General features: G+C 36.1%; 1 protein-coding gene across 9 annotated transcripts in view; it reads right to left on the bottom strand.

Annotated features, from left to right (window-relative positions):
* Positions 1–22,955, bottom strand: part of KIF21A (kinesin family member 21A) — a 139,223-nt gene that overhangs the window by 18,468 nt on the left and 97,800 nt on the right. For 6 of the 9 annotated variants that reach the window (XM_054719159.1, XM_054719162.1, XM_054719161.1 and 3 more), the window contains 14 exons: positions 22,336–22,535; positions 21,133–21,240; positions 17,758–17,826; positions 17,448–17,662; positions 17,144–17,297; positions 16,454–16,648; positions 15,973–16,074; positions 14,800–14,965; positions 14,292–14,312; positions 7,925–7,985; positions 7,489–7,543; positions 4,651–4,865; positions 1,921–2,028; positions 62–190 (listed from right to left, as the gene is read on the bottom strand). In XM_054719159.1, the coding sequence (XP_054575134.1) occupies positions 62–190; positions 1,921–2,028; positions 4,651–4,865; positions 7,489–7,543; positions 7,925–7,985; positions 14,292–14,312; positions 14,800–14,965; positions 15,973–16,074; positions 16,454–16,648; positions 17,144–17,297; positions 17,448–17,662; positions 17,758–17,826; positions 21,133–21,240; positions 22,336–22,535 (1,798 nt within the window). The remainder of the gene's footprint in view (positions 1–61; positions 191–1,920; positions 2,029–4,650; positions 4,866–7,488; positions 7,544–7,924; positions 7,986–14,291; positions 14,313–14,799; positions 14,966–15,972; positions 16,075–16,453; positions 16,649–17,143; positions 17,298–17,447; positions 17,663–17,757; positions 17,827–21,132; positions 21,241–22,335; positions 22,536–22,955) is intronic. The other 3 variants (XM_054719160.1, XM_054719164.1, XM_054719165.1) reach the window with 1 other exon arrangement.

Genomic DNA, 22,955 nt, shown 5'->3' with positions numbered 1-22,955 from the left:
TGTATTGACAGGTTCAGAATATTGTAATAAATCGCTGGGGCTCTTTTCCATAATGACTTACTTATCCTGCTGAACTGATGTGTTTCCCTGAGAAACAGTAAGACGATTAAACACATTCAGTTCATTACGGGGCCGGCTTGGTGGGGAAGAAGGAGGTGAAAGACTAGCCTCTGAGGTTCCAGAATCTGAGCTACAAGAAAAAAGAACATTAAATAGGTGGCTTTAATTGGTTATGCTTTGTTAGGAATGTTATATGAAACATGCTTTTCTAAAAAAAGCCTTTCATTAGAGAAATCCTTCCTTCTTCCCTCCCTTCCTTCCTCTTTTCCTTTATTGTAAGATAAAATGCACTCCGAACAATTTAATTTTTTTCCCATTGAATTTTGTTACATTGGCCACAAGGTGGCACTAAAGAAAGAGTTCTATCTGCTGCTGAACTCTAAAGTCCGCACAAATAAAGCAAGCCAAATTTAAAACTATACAGTTTTAGAACTGAGACCAAGATGTTCATTTTACAGACCAGGAAACAGACCCAGAAAGTTTAAGAGTGATTTGCCTACTCAACTGAGTCATTCATTTAGATCTAAATTACTTATTTGCTCCAATACCCCATCTCCCAATCATTCTTGAGAGGTCTGATTCAGCAGCAACAAATGACATCTTTAAACACAGGAAGCAAGGGTGATTAGAAGGATAATTTCCATGACGTTCACGTCAGCTAAGCCAGTGGTCAAGGCAGAGCGTGTGCATGCTGGCACAGGGAAGGGGGTGGTACAACACTGTCCACTCAGGTACAGAAAATGTATAAAAACTTACTTTAATATTTATTTTTATGGTAAAGAAATTAGCTTTACCAATAAATATTTAAGTGTAGATTGGCATTGATATTCTCACTCAAGGCTGAGTCAAAGATCCACCTGCCACATGCAGCGCATGAGGCCACACACAAGGTAGAAGGGTGACAGTGGCCCTCACCCCTTCATTCACCTTTCTGCATGTTGAGGTATTGCAATTACCCAGTGGGTCATCAGATTATGTGATGTGTTGTTCAGTAAGTTAAACTTCACAAAACACACAAACAGCTTTTAAAAGACGTTAGGTTAGCAGGCACTCTCTCTCCAGGGAGCACATGCCTGCTGTTCCCTTCCCCTCCTCCTTCCCCCACCTCTTATCCTCTCACCTCTAAGGGACCCCATGAGACTTGCAACCAGAGGAGCAATGGGCAGTGGCAGCTCATCCTGGGCTAACCCAGGACCTGTCTCCAAGGCCCTCTTTTCTCTGACTGGCCAGTGAGCCAAGCAGCCCAGTCTAGGCTCTCCTATTGCTTCTTCAAATACGCCCTTCCTTGTCTCACTCTCCTGTGTATATTTTGGCTGTGGTCAATAAATTCTTGCTTGCTTTTCCACAAACAAACAAACAAAATGATTTTAGAAAAAAAAAAACACAAAATAAATTGGGGATAATACCGATTTAAACATAAAAGAACAGCAAGAAAATGGCACAACTCACACACCCTCCAACACTAGTTTTTTGTCAACCCTGTTAAAGAGGTGAAGTCAATGTAGTTTTGTCAGATGACAACCAAGATTAATTTCAAATTTTTTCTAGAGGACTCATATTTAATAAGTCTCACCTCAAGTGTATATTAACTCTTACAATAATATGTGCGAATAATTGGAAAATATATGCATACACATGATCAGGCACAAGTGCTCAATATTTTTACAGATGTGTGTGAACAAGGAATTTAAAGACCATTTAGCCAAGCCAATAGCTGACTTGATTGTCATGATTACTCAAATCTGTCATAAGCACAGAACCAGCCTAAAATCTGGAAAATAATTTCACTATTGTCCTTTAGCATCTAAGTGTAGCAGACATTTTATACAATCTAATAGATACAAAGCATGAGTAACTTACTGTTTTTGTTCCTTGGCCTTTGATTTTTCTGCTTTCTCATATGCCTTTCTCCTGGTTACAGGAGAAGGCTCTGGTAGTTTTTTCTCTGATAGAGATGACGATCTGGTACTAAAAATAGAAAAAGATTCCGTAGTCATCTAATTTTAAGTATGTACATATAACTTTATTTGGTAGACATTTAACCTAAATTTTTAAAATACATTAATAACTAGAACTCGAGAAAGATTACTTGGAAACAAAAGATAAAAACTAAAACTAGGAAAATATTATGAGTTATTTTTAGTTAATGGAAGCTTAACAAGCATATATTTAATTTTTAAATTAGCAACCATTTCAAATATGTGCAAACCCATTATCTTTTAATATAAAAAATCAATATTATATTGCCAAATAAAATATTTTATTTTAAACATAAGTGTTTAAGTTTGATCAGAATTGCTTCAGTTGAAGAAAAATTGTCATTACAGTTTTGTAAGAACAAAAATATTAGACTATCAGAATATGAGAAACAATGAGATTTAGTGAATTACATTTAGACATAGTCACACAAAAAATGCACAACTATTTAAATTAACTATAGTGCTTAATTTGTAACTCAGAAATGTTTGTAATTAACATATTCTTGCCTTATAAATTTTAAATGTTGAATAGTAGTTATGTAAGACTATGTTGTTTTTTTTGATGTAATACATTTTAATTGAAAAAAGGAATTTCTGCTATTCTTTGCTAGTTACATTAATTTAAAAAATACAAATTCACTAAAGAATTAGAAAGCAATATCCCCAGAAAGGGTTACATGATTCCTATTTGAAAGCAAAAATTAAGTATAATCAAACGTTTATCTAATTGGAGAAAATCAATTTTTAGAACTTCTGCATTCTTTAAATCATAAGGGCCACTTGAGTAAATTATTTCATCTATATATATAAAAGCCTAAGCGACCATTACAACCAAATGACCGGAACAACCGGTCAACCAGTCACTATGGCGCACACTGACCACCAAGGGGCAGACACTTAATGCAGGAGCTGCCCTCTGGTGTTCAGTGCGCTCCCATAGCTAACCTCCCATGGCCAACCAACTATCCCCGGTACAGGCCCCGGCCGGCCCAGCTCCTATTGGGACTGGGCAAGACAGCCCTGATAGGCTCTGATCTCTGGCCAGGCCTAGGGACCCCACCTGTGTACAAATTTCATGCACCAGGCCTCTAGTTTATGTAATAAAAGTCATGCAGTAATAGTTTATAAAAGTTACTGCACCAAGCACAAGACCAGCTCTTAAATTTGTGCAGGATTACACAATCATCCGCATTCATGAAAACGTGAAAATAAATCATGCAAAAAGGGAGATTCCAAAAGGTATTGTCTACCACCTGTCACAAAGGATACATTTTTAAAATTTTAAAAAGAAAGGCAAAAAGAAGGTATTACCTGAATCTGGATTCCAGGTCATAGATTTAGTCTTGAAGTTCCAAAAGTCTCTACTCATCTGACAGACTATGCTGAACACATGTGGGTTCCTAAAATCTGTTATCATTTCTATCTCACTACCTTCACCCAAAGCATTTCTGCTACTATCATCTTATTAAAAAGCACTGAAGCCATAAGCTATCTACTGGTTAGCAATCTGTAGTAGCAAATCCGATAGTTAATTACATAGGCCTCAAGCACATGCAAGGAAGTTCTGTCATCATTAAAATTAATTTTGGAACTAAAGGTTGAAGATGGGCTTACTGAATGTAAGACAACAAAAATATCTTCATACAATGCATAAAGTTATGGGAAACAGAGATATTCAAGGGGGGGAAGTTTGTTATTTTTTATTATTTGCAGAGTTATATGGAGCGTGCTGCTTTTTGGGCAGTATATCTCAATGCCGGCATGTATTCATCCCATAAATCATTTGCCAGAGTACATGTGAGGGTTCGTTTGAAAAATATCATTTAAATCTTTACCAGTGAATGATTGATCTAATTTTAATATAACTTCCAAAACACACACAAAGTACACCCCTCCCCCCCCCCCCCACACACACACATGGGCCTGTATAGGGAAATCTTTCTTTTTCATCCAGAAAATAATTTTTTAAATCTCTAAATAAGATTTGTTTTGAGTAGAATGTTTTTTTGTTCAGATCAACATAGATGGGAGAGAGAATATGTCTTCCTTCAAATCTGTAATAATATCAATGCAAATATTTTGTGCAAACTCATGTCGGACATGTAATGTGCTTTAAGGCAAAAAGTTAGGAAAGCCCCAAGTGTTTTATGTTTGTATGTCATATTTCACTTTTCTTTAGAAAGGTCAGCAAGGTTTAGTATCTGACCAGGCTCTTAGAACTAGGACACACATAATTTAGAGCTAATTTAAGAGACTTTCAGGTTGTTGTTTTATATAATGGCTTTATAGGTATAGCATTAACCTAATTTAGCAGTTGCTGAATCAATTTTATCTGCAGTTCACAACTCAGTCTTTATAAAAATTATAATCCTCTAAGAAGGACCCTAAAACTGAGAAACAAGATAATGCAATTCAACAAAGAACATTTCCCATCTCAAGTCATTTTGAATGCCCCAAAAATTAGGTGAGATAATACCTAACAGAAATTACATTGAAAACCAGAGATCTTATTCACATAAATTTTAAAAAATAGAAATAAGAAATTAGCAACATGCATATTAAAAAAGAAAAGCCAAAAGAAAGGAAGTTAGTGTAGCTGGGCCAGACTTACATGCTGCCTATCTTAGAAGGGAAGCCAGATGGGGGAGGGAGTTCTTTTTCCCTAGCAGAAGTAGCACTTGTCTCTGTATTCATTCCACTCTCTTGCCCTTCCGCAACAGCTGTAAGAGGGCCAGGCAAGGAAGCATCTCCTGTACTAGTGTCTGAAGCTAGTTCACTGCTATCTGCATACAGCAATTCCATCTGAGTGGTGGTCCTCCTTCGGGCCTAGTCAGAAAATGGGAGGAAAAGCAATCAGGAGCAAACTTTTGTACAGAAGATGACTAGAGAGTAGAGATTTAATATTAGTTTGAAATAGGTAAAACAAAACAAACAAACAAAAACATGTAGTGTGTCTTTTCCTCGCAAGTGTGTCAAATGCAGCAGTAAGAGAGTGACAAGCCAGAGCTATAGCCAGATAAGATCTTTACAAGACAAAGCAGTAACCAACGTTTGTATTGTACGTATTGTATGACAAGGCATTGTTCTAAACACTCTACTATCTTAGCATGTGCTATTATTGTCCTAATTCATACATGAAGCACAGAGAAGCTAAGCAATTTGCCCAAAGTCGCACAGCTAGGAAGTGGCAAAGCCAAGGTTCAACACGAAGCTATCTGCCTCCAATATTACTGTGCTATCCTGACACTCATGGCCAGCTCCCTCAGCATATAATTTTGAAAGAAGAAGAAAAATAAAGAAATTAAACCAAAATATAATTCCTCTTGCTGAGATGCTTTATTTAATATCAGTTTTTACATATGTTTCTCAACTTGTATTAACCTGCTCCCTTGACGCTTTTAATCTACCTGCTGGATAATTCAGCGTCAGCTTGCACCAGATTTTGGCAGCCTGGTGAGGCAGGCGAAGATTATTTCCCTAGAGCCTAAACTCACCATAAGCATTTCCTTCTTTACTCTTGAAAACCAAGTGACTACCCTGCTGTTGCTCAGAGTCGCTGTTATCACTAAGGAACTAACAAATAATCATTGTGTCTACCAGACTGTAAGACTCTAAAGGGCAGGCACCCTGTTTTCTTCAACTTTATATCCCCAACTTCACAGAGTGCTGGTACATACCGATTTAAAGTATAAGGTCAACTTCATTTTTTTCAGTGAGGACAAATAAATGATTTGAGATTTCTCCAGGTATTTTTGCAGTTCAAAGGGAAAAGCAGATAGCACTTCAGAGAATTTAGGAAGAGGAAGTCCTGCAGTCAGTTTTGTACACTGTCAATTCTCCACACAGCCGAGGGACCAGGGCAGAGGGAAATCACTTTGCTGGGGATTCCTAACAAAAGTGGCTCTTCTAGGCGAGGACCTTTAGACCACCACTTTACAGCTCTTTTCTGGTACCCTAAGAGCAGGAATAACTAGGCTGCCACAGGGCCTGAAAGATGAAAGTTACCTTAAGAGATTCTCTCCTCTGCTTAACCTTTTGCACTCGGATGTCGAGATTAAAATTACTCTTTGAATGTATCAATAATTTGAAATATAAAAAAATCCAAATAAATAAGTTTGTATGAAAAGAAACTCCAGTTTTTTATTCTACTGCCGCGCTTTGTAAAATCGGGGGTATTTAAAAAAATTAAATCCCGAGTAGAAGAAAGGAATCGAGAAAAAAAGCAAGCGAGTGCAAAGGGTTAAGGCTGGATCCAAACTACACTAGAATGTTTTGAGTGTGGGTAACTTCTGCTTAGTCACTCAGAACAATAAGACACAAACTACGTGCGGCGCAAGGACCACACCCAGAGCCTGAAGTTGTTTTTTGATCGGTTTGCCCAATGTTTTTAAGATAAGGAAATTCTACCTAAAAAGTCCATATTCAAGGCTTTTCTTAAAAAGCCGAAGGATCTGGTAGCCTTAGGCCCATATTCCATCATGGCAAAAATGAGCAAGAGTTGAGTGCTGGCTATTTGCTTTAATTGGGCACATCCTCTCTAGGTAATCATAATGGCTCCGACCCATGATTTTACATCCAGCCAAATTACTCATTGACCTTACCTGACTAACCACTGGGGCCTTATATCTGTGCTGTCCATTTGCATTATTCTTTCTGGTTCTGATTCTATCCATTCATTCAACAAATATTTACTAAGAATTCTTTGTTTTCAAACATCTTAAGATGGTTAGTTAATTCATCTAGTATCAAATATCACCAACTCGCAATCTGAAAAGTTCCACGTGTTTCTTACACATTTAACAGCATGTATTATTTATATTTTTTGAAAAGCGTTACAAATATATATTGTAGCCTATTTGCTTTTAATACAAGATAATGATTAGGAGTTGGCTTATTATTCAAACCACATCAGGAGATAGTTAAACAAAGTAAGAAAGAAATACTTAAAAACATACCAGAATGTTAAAATTTCAAAAATCTCTCACCAATCAAAATGATTTATTTTATATGCCAACTACAGGTCTACAACTTCTTTAGTCAACTGCTTTAAATTACTATTGTCTAGTAATTTGTGACTATCTCCTATATTATTAGGAAATTTAGGCAACTTTAATAGATTAACACACAACTTCCTTAATGGGTAATAAACCTTTAGGAGAAATATGGGGGGATAATGGAAAAAAAAAACTGGTCTCCATAATCATGACTAGTGAGAAAAGTGTGAGAATACAGTAAAATGCAAATTTCACAAGAGATAAATTTTCAATAGAACTTTTGTCTAAGGGGAATATGATAAAAGACTAATTTTCTGATACATGGAAGCTTTGGTAGAAGAATGCCTACTTGATAACCTACCCAGGGTCAAGCCTGAGGCCTCCGATGTGTTTAATAGTTATAACAAAGAACAGAGGGAAAAAGAATAGTCACCCAGCATTTTCAATCCCCGTACCTTGTTTTTAGGTTTCACGTCACCACAGAGCTTCATCAGGTCTGAAGACAGTGTGCTATATGCAAATATATAACCACAATATTAAAAGGGAACTTACTATACAAAACTGCATGTCCTCTATGTTTACAACTATGGGAAGAATTGTATATGCCTAGCTATGGAAAACAAAGAAAGACAATATTTAAAATCAAAATAAACTAATATAAATGTTTTTCATTTTCTTTACTTAAATATTCCAGTATTTTTATTTTAAAATGTGTGGTAGTTAAGCTTAACTGAGTTCGGTTTCCATATTACTGTGTCCAGTGCTATTCACTCAGCCATAAAATTCAAAATTATTTGTTTTATAAGGGTAATTGTTTGAAGCATCAAGATAAAGTATTAAAAATATCATAGAAACTAGTAAAATCTATTAAGTTCCCAAAGATTCTCTTACCTTCCTTCTGATCCTGGGCTGTTTAAAGGTGCATCCTCATCAGTACTATCCTCTACATTTTCTATAAAATAAAAACATGTCCAAAATGTATTATCCATGTTGCAATTTGAATGATGACTGTAATCCCTATACTACCATAACTATCAGCCCAAGGGTTCAATATGGGCACTTTGGTTTTAGTAACTGAATCAAAATAGAAATGTAGAAAAACATTTCTAAGAAAATCCTTTGACTACATGTCCTAGGATGAGGAAAAACATGTTCAAAATAGAAAAACCACAGGTTTGATAAACCATAGAACAATATTCATAGGATAGAATTAAAATCATGTACTTATCAGAGCATGTGTAATTATACTAGTGGCCCGGTGCACGAAATTCATGCACATTAAATGGGAATTAATTAGAGAAAATATTTTAATATTGTTATTTGCCCTTTCTCTATAATAGAAGTGTCAGAGATGAAAGAAAATTAGTAAAATTTATATGAAAATCTTCCTCCTGTCAGAGTTTGATAAACCATAGAACAACATTCATAGGATAGAATTGAAATCATGTACTTATAAGAGCATGTGTAATTACATTATATATTTTTTCATAGTATGCATTTGTCCCAAGCCATCCAAATTTTTGAAAACCCACTGAATAAAATGTAAGAGTAAAGAAAATGCTTATGAGTTCCCTTTATTTTTGTTTTCAAGCAGAGAGTATGTGTGTGTTTAGGTACCTATAGATTATACATCAGCATGCAGCTCATTCATGTGTACATGAAAGACAAAAACAATAGGTTTGCATGCAATGGTTTCATAAATGAACACAAATAAACCACTGCTATTTCAGAACAACTCTAGCAGGCTATTAAAAAAAGAAGAAGAAAAAGCAAACAAAACTATCAGGAAGTCAGTAAATAAAACAGCCAGTGAAAGTGAACTATTTAAAATGTCAGTGAGCCCGTAACATGGGTTCAGGTTTTAAAAACATACACATTGTACTATAAAATCATTCCACAAAACTAAAGACAGAATTATAAATAACATATATTAATAAAATATATGAGTCATCCCCTTTTAGCTTTTAATTTTATATCATATAAGTACGTAAGTCAACTAATCTCTTTCTCTGATGTTCCCTTTCTTTCTTCACTGTTTAGCAGGTAGAACAGGATATTCAGTAATACTTGATACTTGATAGTATTATCTAAAAAGGAGCCCATCACCCGGCCAGTGTGGCTCAGTGGTAGAGTGTTGATCTATGAACCAGGAGGTCACTGTTCCATTCCCAGTCAGGGCACATGCCCAAGGTTGTGGGCTCGATCCCCAGTGTGGGTGTGCAGGAGGCAGCCAATCAATGCTTCTCATCATTGATGTTTCTATCTCTCTCTCCCTCTCCCTTCTTCTCTGAAACGAATAAAAATATTAAAAAATAAAAAGGAGCCCATCTGGGACCCATAGAAGGGAGTTTACTTTCTGAAGTGGAGAAAATGGTAGTCTTGAAGGCAATGTGTATCTCAAAGCTCACCATTAGAGGAAGGCTCAAGGACCTGCTTCACACCAGGATTCTTGAGTACTAAGCTGACTGAATTAATTGACAACATAGAAAATGGGGTTAAAAGGAATGACAAACTAGCCTTTATTTCCCCATGTATAAAAGCGGACTAAGATTGGCTAGTATTCTTGTGGGGAGAAATCAGTTAGTATGGTAAATATCATATGAGTGTTTGGTAAAAACTACTTAGTTCCTGCCTATGCACGTATGCCTAATCTAGAGATAATTATATTTTGACATAACCAACCTAGCCAGAGGTTAGAGGTGCCACCCATTCAGTCACCAAATCAGACCCCTCTTCTGGACTGAGCTTGGTATGAACACTACAGTCATCTGAGCTGCAGGACAAACCATCACCTCACTGTCACACTCTCAACTCCCAGAACATAAATCCAGCCCAATGCCAGCTTCTTTTCCCATCACCATAGAATTAAAGCTAAGGGCAGAGATTTATAACGCCCGAATGCCTTAAAGTTTATTCATGTAAGTGCAAAGTTGCACAATCTCACTTCACTGGAAGTTAACTAGTGAAGTTATTTTTTAAGCTATTTTTTTTTAAGTTATATAAAACAGCCCCAGCCCAGCCAACATGGCTCAGTGGTTGAGCATTGACCTCAACCAGGAGGTCATAGTTCAATTCCAGGTCAGGGCACATGTCCGGGTTGCAGGCTCCATCCCCAGTGTGGGGTGTGCAGGGGGCAGCCAAAGGATGATTCTCTCTCATCATTGATGTTTCTATATCTCCATCTCCCTTCCTCTATGAAATCAATAAAAATATATTTTTTAAAATCTATATTAATGAAAGGGTAATATGCTAATTAGACTAGACATCTTCCGGATGTCTTTCCGCACAAAGCTACAATGGCCGGGGCTGAGGCAGAGGCGGTTAGGGGCGATCAGGCGAGCACGGGAGGGCAGTTAGGGGAGATCAGGCTGGCAGGGGAGGGCAGTTAGGGGCGATCAAGCTGGTGGGGGGGTCAGTTAGGGACAATCAGGCCGGCAGGGGAGCAGTTTGGGGCATCAGGCCAGCAGGCAGAGGCGGTTAGGGGCAATCAGGCAGGCAGGCAGGCAGGTGAGCGGTTAGGAGCCAGCGGTCCCGGATTGCGAGAGGGATGTCCAACTGCCAGTTTAGAGGTCCGGCAGTCAGACATCTCCCAAGAGATCCCAGACTGGAGAGGGTGCAGGCCAGGCTGAGGGACCCCCAACCCACATGCACGAATTTTACACACCTGGCCTCTAGTAATAAAATAATAAAACAGCCAGTTGGTGTTGCTTAGTGGTTGAGCACTGTCCCATGCACCAGGAGGTCGCTGGTTCAATTTCTGGTCAGGGAACATGCCTGAGTTGTGGGCTTGATCCCCAATGGGGGACATTCAGGAGGAAGCCAATCAATGTTTCTCTCTAATCAATGTTCAATCTCTCTCTCCCTCTCCCTTCCTCTCTCTAAAATTAATAAAAACTTTTTTCAAAGCAGTGTACAGAAAATAATTAGACTGGCAGCCCGAAGACTGCTATCCTTAGACAGGACTGCTTGCAAGGTCGAACTTTGTCTGGCATCTGCAACCTTGGCTGGCAGAGGGGCTGCCAGGAACCAATTCCAGCATGTAATAATTACAAGAGTTCCGTCAAAATGTTGATGGGACTTGGTGGGCTCAACAAGGGTGAGCCACATATGTAGTTTAAATGTTGGAAATGGCTAAACAGCACTTCCCCCAAACCTGAATAGGATAATCGTTTGCTGCCAGAGAGCTCAGGGCATTTTATTGCCTCCTGTTGGCCAAATACCTGAACAGCTGTAGGCTATTCCCCAAACTGACAATACCCTTTGATACCTTACCCTTTAAAGTGTATATCTCCACCTTGTCTTAGGATAAATCGTGTGAATAAAAGCAGGGTCCTGGGTGAAGGAGAAGTCTTCTAGCTCCTTCAGCTGAAGCTCCTCTGACCCCAAATGCCTTTCAAAATTATCTTTCGTCTCTGGACTCTTTAATCATCAATGTGCAGCCCCTTTCTCCAGAATGCTGAACGCTTTGTAAGGCTGGGAAAAGAACCCTAGCAAGGGGCCCCAGTTACCAGTGAACTAACGAGAGTGGCTCATTGTACCTAGAATTTGTACAAACAATCTGGCTTCTGCCAAACTCCTGCTTTCCTCTGAGAGTCTGGCATCCAGGTATATACTGGGCAGAGGGTATCTGTGTGAGAGTCCCCAGTAAAAACCTCGGGTGCTGACTCTATAACGGATTTCCCTGAGTATAAACATCACAAAATGTTGCCGCACTTTCATTCCAGGAAGAAAGGACATTCTGTGCAATCTCTTGTGGGAGGGTGAAACATAAGGAAGCCTGGACATGGACTCCTTTATGTATCCTTTCTATTCTCATGAATCTTTGCTGTAGATACAATACTGTGAGCCCCATGAGTCTTCCAGCAAATATACAAAGTCAGGATGCTAACGTAGGTAGGGAAAAGAGAAGGGAAAATAAAGGTGTTCTTCAAAAACTACAAGCCTGTTAGCATGAAGTGCTGGCCCTGGCTCACCCTCTAGCTTTGTTCCCTCATTCTGTGCCATGTACTTGTTGCTCTAGGGTACCAATCAGCTTAAACACCTTGTGCACACAATATTGGGGCTAACTTATGCTTTCACTTAGTCATTGCCTAGATTCACTCTGTTCAGGCCCCCCTTCCACCTTATCTTTGGTCTGGCTAATTCTTTTTCTTCCACCAGGCTAACTCTTTTTCCTTTTTTATGTTTCAGCTCAAATGTCACCTCCTCTGGACTCCTCCATTCCTGTTGGGTGGTCCCATTTTGTGCTCTCACAACCCCCATACTGAATATACTTCAATCACTGCCCTCAATATAATGTATCACAATCTGTTCACGGTCTGTCAACCTCAGCATCAAGACCACAAGGGCAAAATTTTGTGTCTTATATATCTTTGAATCCCAGCACTACGCCCAATGCTTGAAATAACATTGGTGCTAATGTGGTTTTGTTTTTAGCAATGTATATATGGCTGCCCAGCTTATGTGGATTTCACTTCCATTTTTTTCTTCTTCCATACTTTTCCTCCAAGCACCTCTGGGCTACATTTATGGCCCCAATACCTGGGGCAAATTTCTGCAATTAAGACATAAGTTACATCAGTCAAATGGGTTCCAACTCTCTGCTTAAGACCCTTCTTCAAGTTACAGATAATTGAAAGTTGTGAAAAAGTAACTCTGCTCATGAAATTAGCAGCTTAACATTTTCTGCACAAAAGGATATCAAAGAGGGCATTGCACTTTTCTTCCAAAGTAAGAGAGATCATGGACTTTTACTTATTGCTATAAGTTGACCCACTAAGAAAAGAAGAAGGAAGAGAAAGAAGTATAGAAGGAGGAAAAGAAATGTGCTGATAACACATGGAATTGAAAATTTTCTGGTTATAATCCAGAAACTTGGTTAGGATATAACCAATCCTCCTTTTTTTTTAACCTTTATTTGTTATAGCATGAGCAGTATAAAAGTACTAGCCTTTCCATACCTATATTATGCAGCTGATATCAAAGAAATACTATTTTGAGATTAACATGAAGTATAAACATTATAAAAATCATATAGCTCATGTATTTTATTTGTGTGACATTATTTTAAATAAATTCAGGCCCTGCCGGCATGGGTCAATAGTTGAGCATCCACCTATGAACCAGCAGGTCACAGTTCGATTCCTAGTCAGGGCACATGCTGGGGTTTTGGGCTCGAGGCAGCTGCTCAATAATTCTCTCTCATCATTGATGTTTCTATCTCTCTCTCCCTCTCCCTTCCTCTCTTAAATAAATAAAAATATATATTTAAATAAATAAATAAAAAAATTAAATAAATTCAGATTCATAGAGTATGTTTATTCTAGTGACACAGAGAGGTAATTACATTTAATCTTTTGGTTACATTCCTCTCCTTTAAAGTAAAAAGCATTTTAAAAACTTGGACAACTGTATGATTAGAAAAAAGAAAGTTCAGACCAGGTTGTGAAATAATTTTGATTAAATAAAAACTATTTAAATAAGGATTTAAACTATTTAAATAAGGATGAAATAAGGATTCAGAAAAATTTCAAATAATAAAATTGCCCTGATACTCCTGGTTCTTCATGTGTATGATCACCAAGAGGAGTAGAAATAATACTGACGGGTGGGGGTAGTTCATGTGAATGCTGTAGTGGCAACAGAAAAAGGTTGAAAATCTTTATATGCAAAAATCACTAAAGCCTCTTCTAATTTAAAAATGTTATGATCTTAAATATTGTTTCAATTTGTTCATATAAGATCCTTGGATAGTTTAATTTACAATATTAAAATATATATGCTTAATTTTATAAAACATAGCTGAGAATCTAGCAAATATATCCTAAAGATAAATATACACCAAAGATATATATCAAAGAAAGTTATTTATGATGTTAAAACAACAGATGTAAGTTAATAGATATATTTAAAAATTAAAAAGAAATATGTACTCCTTTTTTTTTTTTTTTTTTTGCCTTTTACAAGAAAGAGAAAAAATGGCTTACAAACGGGAGCCACAATTGCAGTTCAAGTAATAAAAGAAAAAAGTTCACTAAAGCATACTTCTTTAAACATTTTAAGAATTTTAAAATCAAGCATGTATGAGAAAGACAAAAGGCTTAGTATGTTTGTGGTTGTGGATACATTTCAAAAAGGATCATGCAAAACAGTGGTTGCCAATAAACATTTTAAAAATAAGATGTACCACAATTAGTGCACATGAACAATTAGTAATTCATGCAGCTTGTAGGGTACACAGAAAGCTAAACATACTTACCTAAAGGTACGCTATCTAGATCTGTGTAAATAATAGCAAAAAGGAAACAAAAAGCAATACTCCAATCAAAACAGATCCAATGTTAAAAACTCCCACATAAAACAAGATTATGGTACCATTTGTAAGATATGTAGAATAGATGCCATAACAAAAACATTAATTTTTTAAGGCAGTTAGATATGCAGAGTCAAGTAATGACAGTTGGCTAATATTATAAATAATTTAAATAACCAATTCAGAAACTTGGTTCTTCTTTATCCATGAAAACTAACTCCTTAATAAGGTTAAGTAAGCCTTTTTTCCAGTAAGTTTGTAATCATTTCTTGGGATGACAATAGTAAATTACATCCCCCCAAATTCATACATGCAAATTAAAGAAGGAATAACTAATAAAAATGTAAGTAAATATAGCATCTATTCAGTCAAGCTCTAGGGGAAAGTATAGTATAGCATACTCAAAAGAGCAAAGCTCCCATGCAATTATTTAACTAAAATATAGTTAGATTACCTTGTAAAGCATGGCCCAGTAAAGCATCCAGCTCAGGATTTAACTCTGCTTTCTCTTTCAACATGTGGAATAAGAGCTGGTTTTGTGTCGCACTGGTTATTTCTGTTTGCTTAAGCCGACCTTCAAGTACTTTAATTTGAGCCTCTTTCTGGGCGGCCTGAAGACCCTGTAACACCACCAAAAATATAAATAAAATTATGTTAGGTCATACAAAACAGAATCTACCAAACAAAGATCTGAAACAAATAGCAAGTGCATATGGATTTCGACAGCAAATACGCCTTACCTTGATTCATCTCCGTGCCTCCACTTACTAGCTTCGCGCCCTTGAACAGGTTACCTTATCTTCCTGATTCTCAGGTTTCTCATATGCAAAGTTATATGAATAATACCTACTTCCTGGCACTAGTGAAAATTAATTAAGAAAACATAGCATAAATGGCCTAGTTCTAGGCACAACCGCAACATGAGGGGGAAAAAATAAGTCAGAAATCACTATCACCTTCAACATTTAGGCAGAAGTTTCTTACAGGTGACATGAATGCATTCCTATTCAAAGAGGATGAGAATGAAACTATATTTTTTCCTTTCTAATTTTATGTTTTTGAGCTGTAAAGAATCAGTATTCATCCTATGATACCAAATTTGTATGCAACCCAAGAGATTTTCTTTTCATTCTTCCTTTGTTAAAGCAAAAGAGGAATTAATTATTCCCTAAATTGTTTATCTGTTCTAATATACAAACACAATAGGTGGATTTGATCTAAATATTGCTGATGCTTCTTAACTCTAAAAAACAGGGGAAAGGGCCCTGCTGATATAGCTCCATGGATTGAGTGTCGTCCCATGGACCAAGAGGTCTCGGGTTAAATGGGTTCAATTCCCAGTCAGGGCACATGCCCAGGTTTCGGGTTTGATCCCCAGAGGGTGGCATACAGGAGGCAGCCAATCAATGTGTCTCTCTCATTGATGTTTCTGTCTATCTCCTTCTCCCTTCCTCTCTGAAATCAATAAAAATATATTTTAAAAATAAATAAATAAAAGGTAAAAGGAATTTTTTCTAATTAAAAAGAATCTTCTTCCTTATCACAAAGGAAGGGGTCACTGGGGAAAGATAAAAACTACAATGAAATTAATCAAAACTTGGATTTTCATTAACAGTGTTGATCTTACCTTATTGATGCCCATTGACAAGAAGTGACCTAGCAGGTACCGGGCTTCTGTAAGCGTGCAAGCATTAATGACTGCGGTGACATCCAGGGTTTCTCCTTCTTCCTACATCAAACCAGCAGATGATGTAACATTACTTTGAGCTAACTGTATTTAAACAGAAGGCAAAAGCCTATTGCTTCACTAGGTTAACTAACTGGACTCCTCAGAATAGTGTAAAATATAATCCCCACACCAAAAATATATAGTCTAGTAGAAAAGATGAGGCACAAGGTAGATTAATAAATGATATATGTCTTTTACAAGTAATAAATAATACGAAATGAGCAGAGATAGCTAAAGAGCAGGCAGGGAGTGGTATACATACAAAACCTAAAAAACATATTAAATAAATAAAAAAAAATTCCTTCACATAAAAATTAAAACTGCTTTTAATAATAAAAAAATAATAGTAAGGCATTACACAGTTTTTTAAATTACAAACCTTTGCTTCTTCCATCTGCATGATGTTGGCTTGACAATCAGAAATGCTGTCATTGATGTAATCTATATTCGCAGTTAATGACTCCATCTCCTCATTGATGTTGACCACATTTTTATCTGTCTCTCCACTCTCCTTGACTATCTTTTCCCTTCTTCTGGAAAGTTTCTCTCTTCTTTTTGTGAGTTCTTCCCGTTGCTATTGAGGAAACAGTTGGATTTTAAGACATTATGCTCATCTAGGACATGGTGCTAAGTGATATAAGTGAGTCACAGAAGGACAAGTACTGAAGGGTTCCACTTATATGATGTATGTAAAAGAGTCAAACTCATAGAAGCAGTAAGTAGAATGGTGGTTGTCAGGGGCTGGGGGAAGAGGGAAATGGGGAGTTGCTATTCAATGGGTATGAAGTTTCAGTTATACAAAATGAGTAAGTTCTAGAGATCTGCTGTACAACACTGTGCTTATAGTTAACAATACTATGCTATACATTTAAAGTTTTGAGTACAGATCTCATGTTACCTGTTCTTACCACAATTTTTAATAGAGGATGTTCATTTATTCATACACAATGCAATCAAAACTCACTAGGGGGAAAATCCTTAGTATTACATTTACCCAGGGAACAAACTTGAAAAACTGAAAATTCACAGCCAGCTAAAGGAGAGCATATCTGCTTTCTATTTTCCACACCTTGAGGAGTCTATTCATGTCAGCCTCCATATTGGAAATCGTCATCTTTTGCATGATGATGTCCGTGACCCTGCGTTCAAGAAGCTGCCACTTCATGCGTGCCGTCTTGGAAGTAAACACCCGGCCAGTCAACCCTTTTCTCTGATACATTTTTCTATAATCATATATAAACAGACAAACATAATTACTTATGTGCTTATTGGATTGTGCACTAGCACACAATATGCTGTTTTGCATTTAAGTCCAACATTCAGTAATAATGCCACACAGATTCTGTTAGGAGGAACAGAAGAATCGTGTTGACCTTGTTCCGTTGGTTGCGGGCGTGGGTAAGGCCTGGACTCTTGCCACAGGAATTCTCATTTTCTGCTGAGCTCCTGCCCTTGACGCATCTGTTTCTACAGCAGCCACACTGGAACCTGTGTCTTGAACGGGGGTGTCAGAGGAGCTCAGCTTCCGTGTGACTTTCCCAGCCACTTTATCTGACATGGGTCTTACTTGCCGACGAAGAGCTGTAACCTGAAATAGCAACAGAGACTGACTCATTCCCTTCATCGATAGAAATACATCATTTATCTCAAAGTCAGAATGTTTCCTCTAAATGGCCAACTTGCCTCTTCAGTTTTGCGACGAAGAACCACTTCTTGGTTTCTTTTTTGGGCTTCCAGAAGTCTAAGTTGATGCTATAAAAGAATATTGAGTAAGTTAAAATAGTAAACTGGAAAATACAATACTTCCTCCTCCTACAATAATATATACCCCAGCCTGCTGGAAACTATAAGAGTTCTTAGCAAAATCTGAGCTAACAACAACCTTGCATCCATTATTGCAGATACAAGTATTTTATTCCAATAAACACAAATGCATATTGATATAGTCATCTCTCTCTGAAAGGCTATCTCTGGGGCATATACTTTTAGGTAAAAAACACTCAAATAGTGCTTACTATATACAAGTACTTTTCTAAATGCTTCACAAATATTCTCATTTCCTTTTTGTTAGACATTTTGTTTTGCTGGCTGAGGCACACACAAGAAGAAACACAGTTTAGGCCAGTTTCAATAGATGTACCTTACAATATATACAGTAATTCCAAACTCTGTTTTAAATATGGGGAGGATATAAATTAATTGGATTAGCACTGTATAATAACTTTTTAAAATGTTGGGTAAAGTAAATGGACAATGAAACATGTTAGTATTGCCTATCAATTTGTTTCTAGATACTTTATATGATAAAGACAATTAATTATGGATTACTTTAAGCCATTTCACAGGACTATAATTTAGGGAATAATGTTGGATTAAAAAAAAAAACATAGATCTTAATTCTGGTTCTGTCATTTATTCAACTCTATGATCTTGGGCAAAGCTTAGGAATTAAACTTGATCAAAAACATTCCTTCTAGGACTTAAATTTTGTGATATAAAAAATAACTCTGCATGTTTTGGATCCCAAATTTAAACAGGTCATTCATCTCATGCTTAGGCATATTCCTATGCCATCAGCTGAGAATTTTTAGAGAAAAGAATTCTATCTTACCCCAAGCATATTTTATTGACTATAATAATGATTGACATAGAAGCAAAGTTAATAAATCTTCTTTAAATGAATAAATTACCAGAAGTTAAAATTTACATATAGTTTGAAACTTATTTTTACATTACATTTCTTCCTATTAAAAGTCAAATTTCAAGCTCATTTATATTTTTTGTGTGGTGTACAAATGTACTTGATTCTCTAAAAGTACAGAGATTAATATGACAAGAAAGAATTTAGAAAGGGGCTCAATATATACACAAAGCAGCAAATAAAAAAGGAAGGAGTTTGAATGTTAGTTTTGTATATGATTAGCCAGCCTCACAGCTGTATAATAGAACTAGAAGCCCGATGCACGAAGATTCGTGCTAGAATGGGCTTTCTTTTCCCTGGCTGCCTGCACAGCCTTTCCACTCTGGCCCAGCCCCTTTCTGCTCAGGCCCTCCTTCCCATGCTGCCAGAACGGGGGGGGGGGGGGGGGGGGGGGGGTGTGCATCCTGCCCCTGTCACTCAAAGGCTGAGTATGCGAATTAACCACCATCTTTGTTGGGTTAATTTGCATATTACTCCTGATTGGCTGGTGGCATAGCAGAGGTATGGTCATGTTTGTCTAATATTAGGTAAGATAGTATATCATTTATGATCATTTGTGTGGCAGATAATATTCCCAAGAGTTAATTGTTCAATACTGATCTCTCTATATCTAATATGAATTGGTAATAAATAGCATATATTGGAAGGCAACTGTTCCTGTCATCCAAAAGTTTTCACGAAAAACAAAATAAATAGCCAAAAAGTGTAAATAACACAAAGGTCTGTCAGTTGAGTAATGGGTAAACAAAATGTGCTCTATCCATACAGCCATGAAAAGAAATGATCTACTAATACATGCTTACCAGGAATGAACCTTGAAAACATCATGCTAAATGAAGCCAGAAACAAAAGGCTACATATTGCATTATTCCATTTAGATGAAATGTCCTAAGCAGACAAATCATCAGGATAATAAAGTGGGTCAGTGGTTATCAGGGGCTAGGGAGAGGGTAGAATGGAAAGTGACTGCTATGGGGTATAAGTTTCTTTTTGAAGTGACAAAATGTTCTGGAATTAGATGGTAGTGATTGTTGTACAATTTTGTGAATATATTTAAAACTTGAATTGTACAGTTTAAAAAAATGAATTTAACTCAATCTTTTTTTAAAAAAGTACCAGATAGGGAAACAAAGAATAGGCAAAATATGAGCATGCCCATCTACTTGATTTTAGTAATAAAATAATAGTATAAACAAGTCCTAAAATGCCCAGGAATTGAAAGTGACAAAGTATACTGATTATTAAAATCCACTGATATGTTAGAAAAAAAAGAAATGAATGAAATAAATAAAGCTATAATTATGGGAATCATCTGGCTAAAATATCTACTTTTCAACCTCATTACTCTGTCTTCTCTACCTCCTTAAATTTCCTTTTACCTCCCAAAGTAGATTTCTATTTTCTGAAATATGCTGTACGCTCAGTTTTATCCAGGGAAGACTTAGAAAATGTTGAGAGAGAAAAAGGATCAAAGGCTGAAACTAACCAACAACAGGGGAAAGAAGGTGATAACCTCTTCTTTTAAGGAAAATGAAATGACTATATTGTCAAAAAATTTGGAAAGAAGAAACACCCAATCAACTATAACCTATAACCCTAATACAACTACAGTTAGCATGTTGGGATATATCCTTCAAAATTTTCCCTGATTTGGATCAGGCATGCATATATGAAATGTTATTTTATACTTAATGTTAAATCATAGTCGTTTTTCATTTCACTATGTGGTTTCCAAGCCCTAATTATTAATGGATGAATAATAACCTATTAAATTAGATGAGCTATAACTTATTTATATATTCTTCCTACATCATCTTGCTTGTTTTTACCTTTTTCGCTATTATAAATATCCTTAAAGTGAAGATGTTAACGTACAGCAATTTTTCTTATTTTAGAATATTTTCGTAGTCTTAGTTCATGGAAGTAGAATTCTTGAGTCAAAGAATATGAACATTTTTGTATATCTTAAAGGCCTCTTCTGGTAAAACCTGGTTGTCATTCCAAGAACTTTTCAAAGAATCTGTACTGATGAAACTATCTGTAGAACCATCCTAAAATTGCTCTCTTATATAATAGTTCCCTGATCTCCCTAGTAATAACCAGTTGTTCTTTGACATTTTCTTCCATCTCATCATGTAGGAAATAAGCCTTCAATAAAATCTATAATAATATTATAGTATTTTTCATAAACTTTTATATTAAACTAAAATACACATATTATGTAATAAACAACACATAAAACTAGTGTTTATTGTCCTTAGCCTGTCTTTAATAGTTATAGTTATCAGAAACTTTTCTTCATTTATTAAATAATTTTGTCCCATGCACAACATTCGTACATAAGGAAGGCCACTCACATCTCTTTTACGTTGGTCTTTTTTCAATTGAGCAATCTCTCTGTTTCTTCTAGACTCTGTCAATCTGGCTTTTTCTTGTTCCTCTTTCATTTGTTTCATTAGGCGAACCTAAAAAAAAATAGGTAAATATATCTATTGGAATTACTCTATCAAAACATTCACTGAATAAACCACATGTGTGGAATGAATTATTGAGAATTCAGAAATTTAACATGAAAATGTGGAGTTTTGCTGCATTTCAAATGGTCAATTCTTACTTTAGTGAAATACATTTCTATTTCTAATACATTGGTAATATGTTTCTATCAAATTGCTTATGCTTTTTATACTAGTATTCAGTATTCAGTTGCTATATGAATGAATTTTTGGTACTTATTACCAGGCACTGTGTCACCTTGAGCGAGTTACTTAACCTTTTTAGGTTTTGGCTTTCTCTCATACAAAATGGAGATAATAGTTCTATGGCACTGAACTGTTAAGACAATTCAATGAGTTAATATCTGTGCACTGTTTATAACAGTGTCTGGCATATAGCAAGCGCCCAATAATTTTAGCTACTGTTGTTGTCATCAGCAAATACACAACATAATAACCTACTTCCTAAATCATTTCCACATTTGCTATTTTAAGGAAACAACATTAATTGGTATGCCAAATGTTAATAACTGATCCCACAACTAAAGCAGGTAACAGATCAAGATTCAAATACTCTCTTTAGTCAGGGAAGACAATTTGTACTTTTCTATGCATGGGAGTGATAAACATCAAATTCAAAATAGTTGTTACCTCTCAGGGAAAGAAGAATATGATCAGGAACTTAATATAAAGGAAGCTTTGTGTAAATCTTTAATATTTAATATCTTAAACTAGGATATTAGATATAGTGTTAATTGTATTATTATCTGTGCTTTTTTGAATGTTTGCAATATTTTATATTGTTGTTAACCTTGTGTAAGGGTTTTAAGAAGAGAAATACCATCAAGGTCTCAGAAGCCATGTTGACCACATGCTTTTCAGCTACTCTGAAGAAAGGCTTTGATAATGGATGACAACAGGAAACAACTTCTAATTGCCCAAAGAAGTGCATCATTTGGAAGACATAGTTAACTTTTATTGAATATGGAAAGAACCACAATCATATTTTTGTCCCAAATGACACAAGCATCTTCAACATCAGACTTTAATGGAAAATAGAATCAATACCTTTGTTTTTTTCATTTCCATCACATCCTGCTGCAATTTCTTCAATTGCTTTTCATATTGAGACTGGTTTTTAAGCAACCTTGCATGCTCTTTCTGGGCTGTCTGAAGTCTCTGCAATTCTTTATTCATGGCTTGGAGTTTCTTTTCATATTCAGATCTAACTTTTTTGGCCTTTTCTTCTGAGTAAGATTCCACTGAGCCTAAATGATCAAAGGATATCTGAATCTGTGAGTCGCAGATTTTTATTTCACAGATTTACAACTCATGACCTTCGAGAAGAACATCCTCTCAAACTCAAACCAGAGTGTCTCTGAATCACTTTCTCTTTTATTATCTACTCTTTGCTTGTTTAACAATTATTGAAGTCTTTTTAATTTAGAAAATGTTTCCAGCATAAATCAAAGGCATGAAAACAATTAACCACAACATCAGACAAAATAATTAAGTAGCCTAGACAGGTACCAAAGGGAAATAAACAAAATAAAAAAATATTTAACTTATGAGAAACATTGATATTTAATGTGGCTTCTAATATAATTTTCTTTTCTAAAGGAAGAGATGATAAAAATCCATTTTGATGACTTAGTTTGAACTTTAATTTGAATTAGAGATAATTCTTA

Source organism: Eptesicus fuscus, chromosome 7 (assembly GCF_027574615.1).
Source record: "Eptesicus fuscus isolate TK198812 chromosome 7, DD_ASM_mEF_20220401, whole genome shotgun sequence".
In the NCBI taxonomy this organism is placed as follows: domain Eukaryota; kingdom Metazoa; phylum Chordata; class Mammalia; order Chiroptera; family Vespertilionidae; genus Eptesicus; species Eptesicus fuscus.
This window is presented reverse-complemented; position numbering and strand designations above follow the sequence as displayed.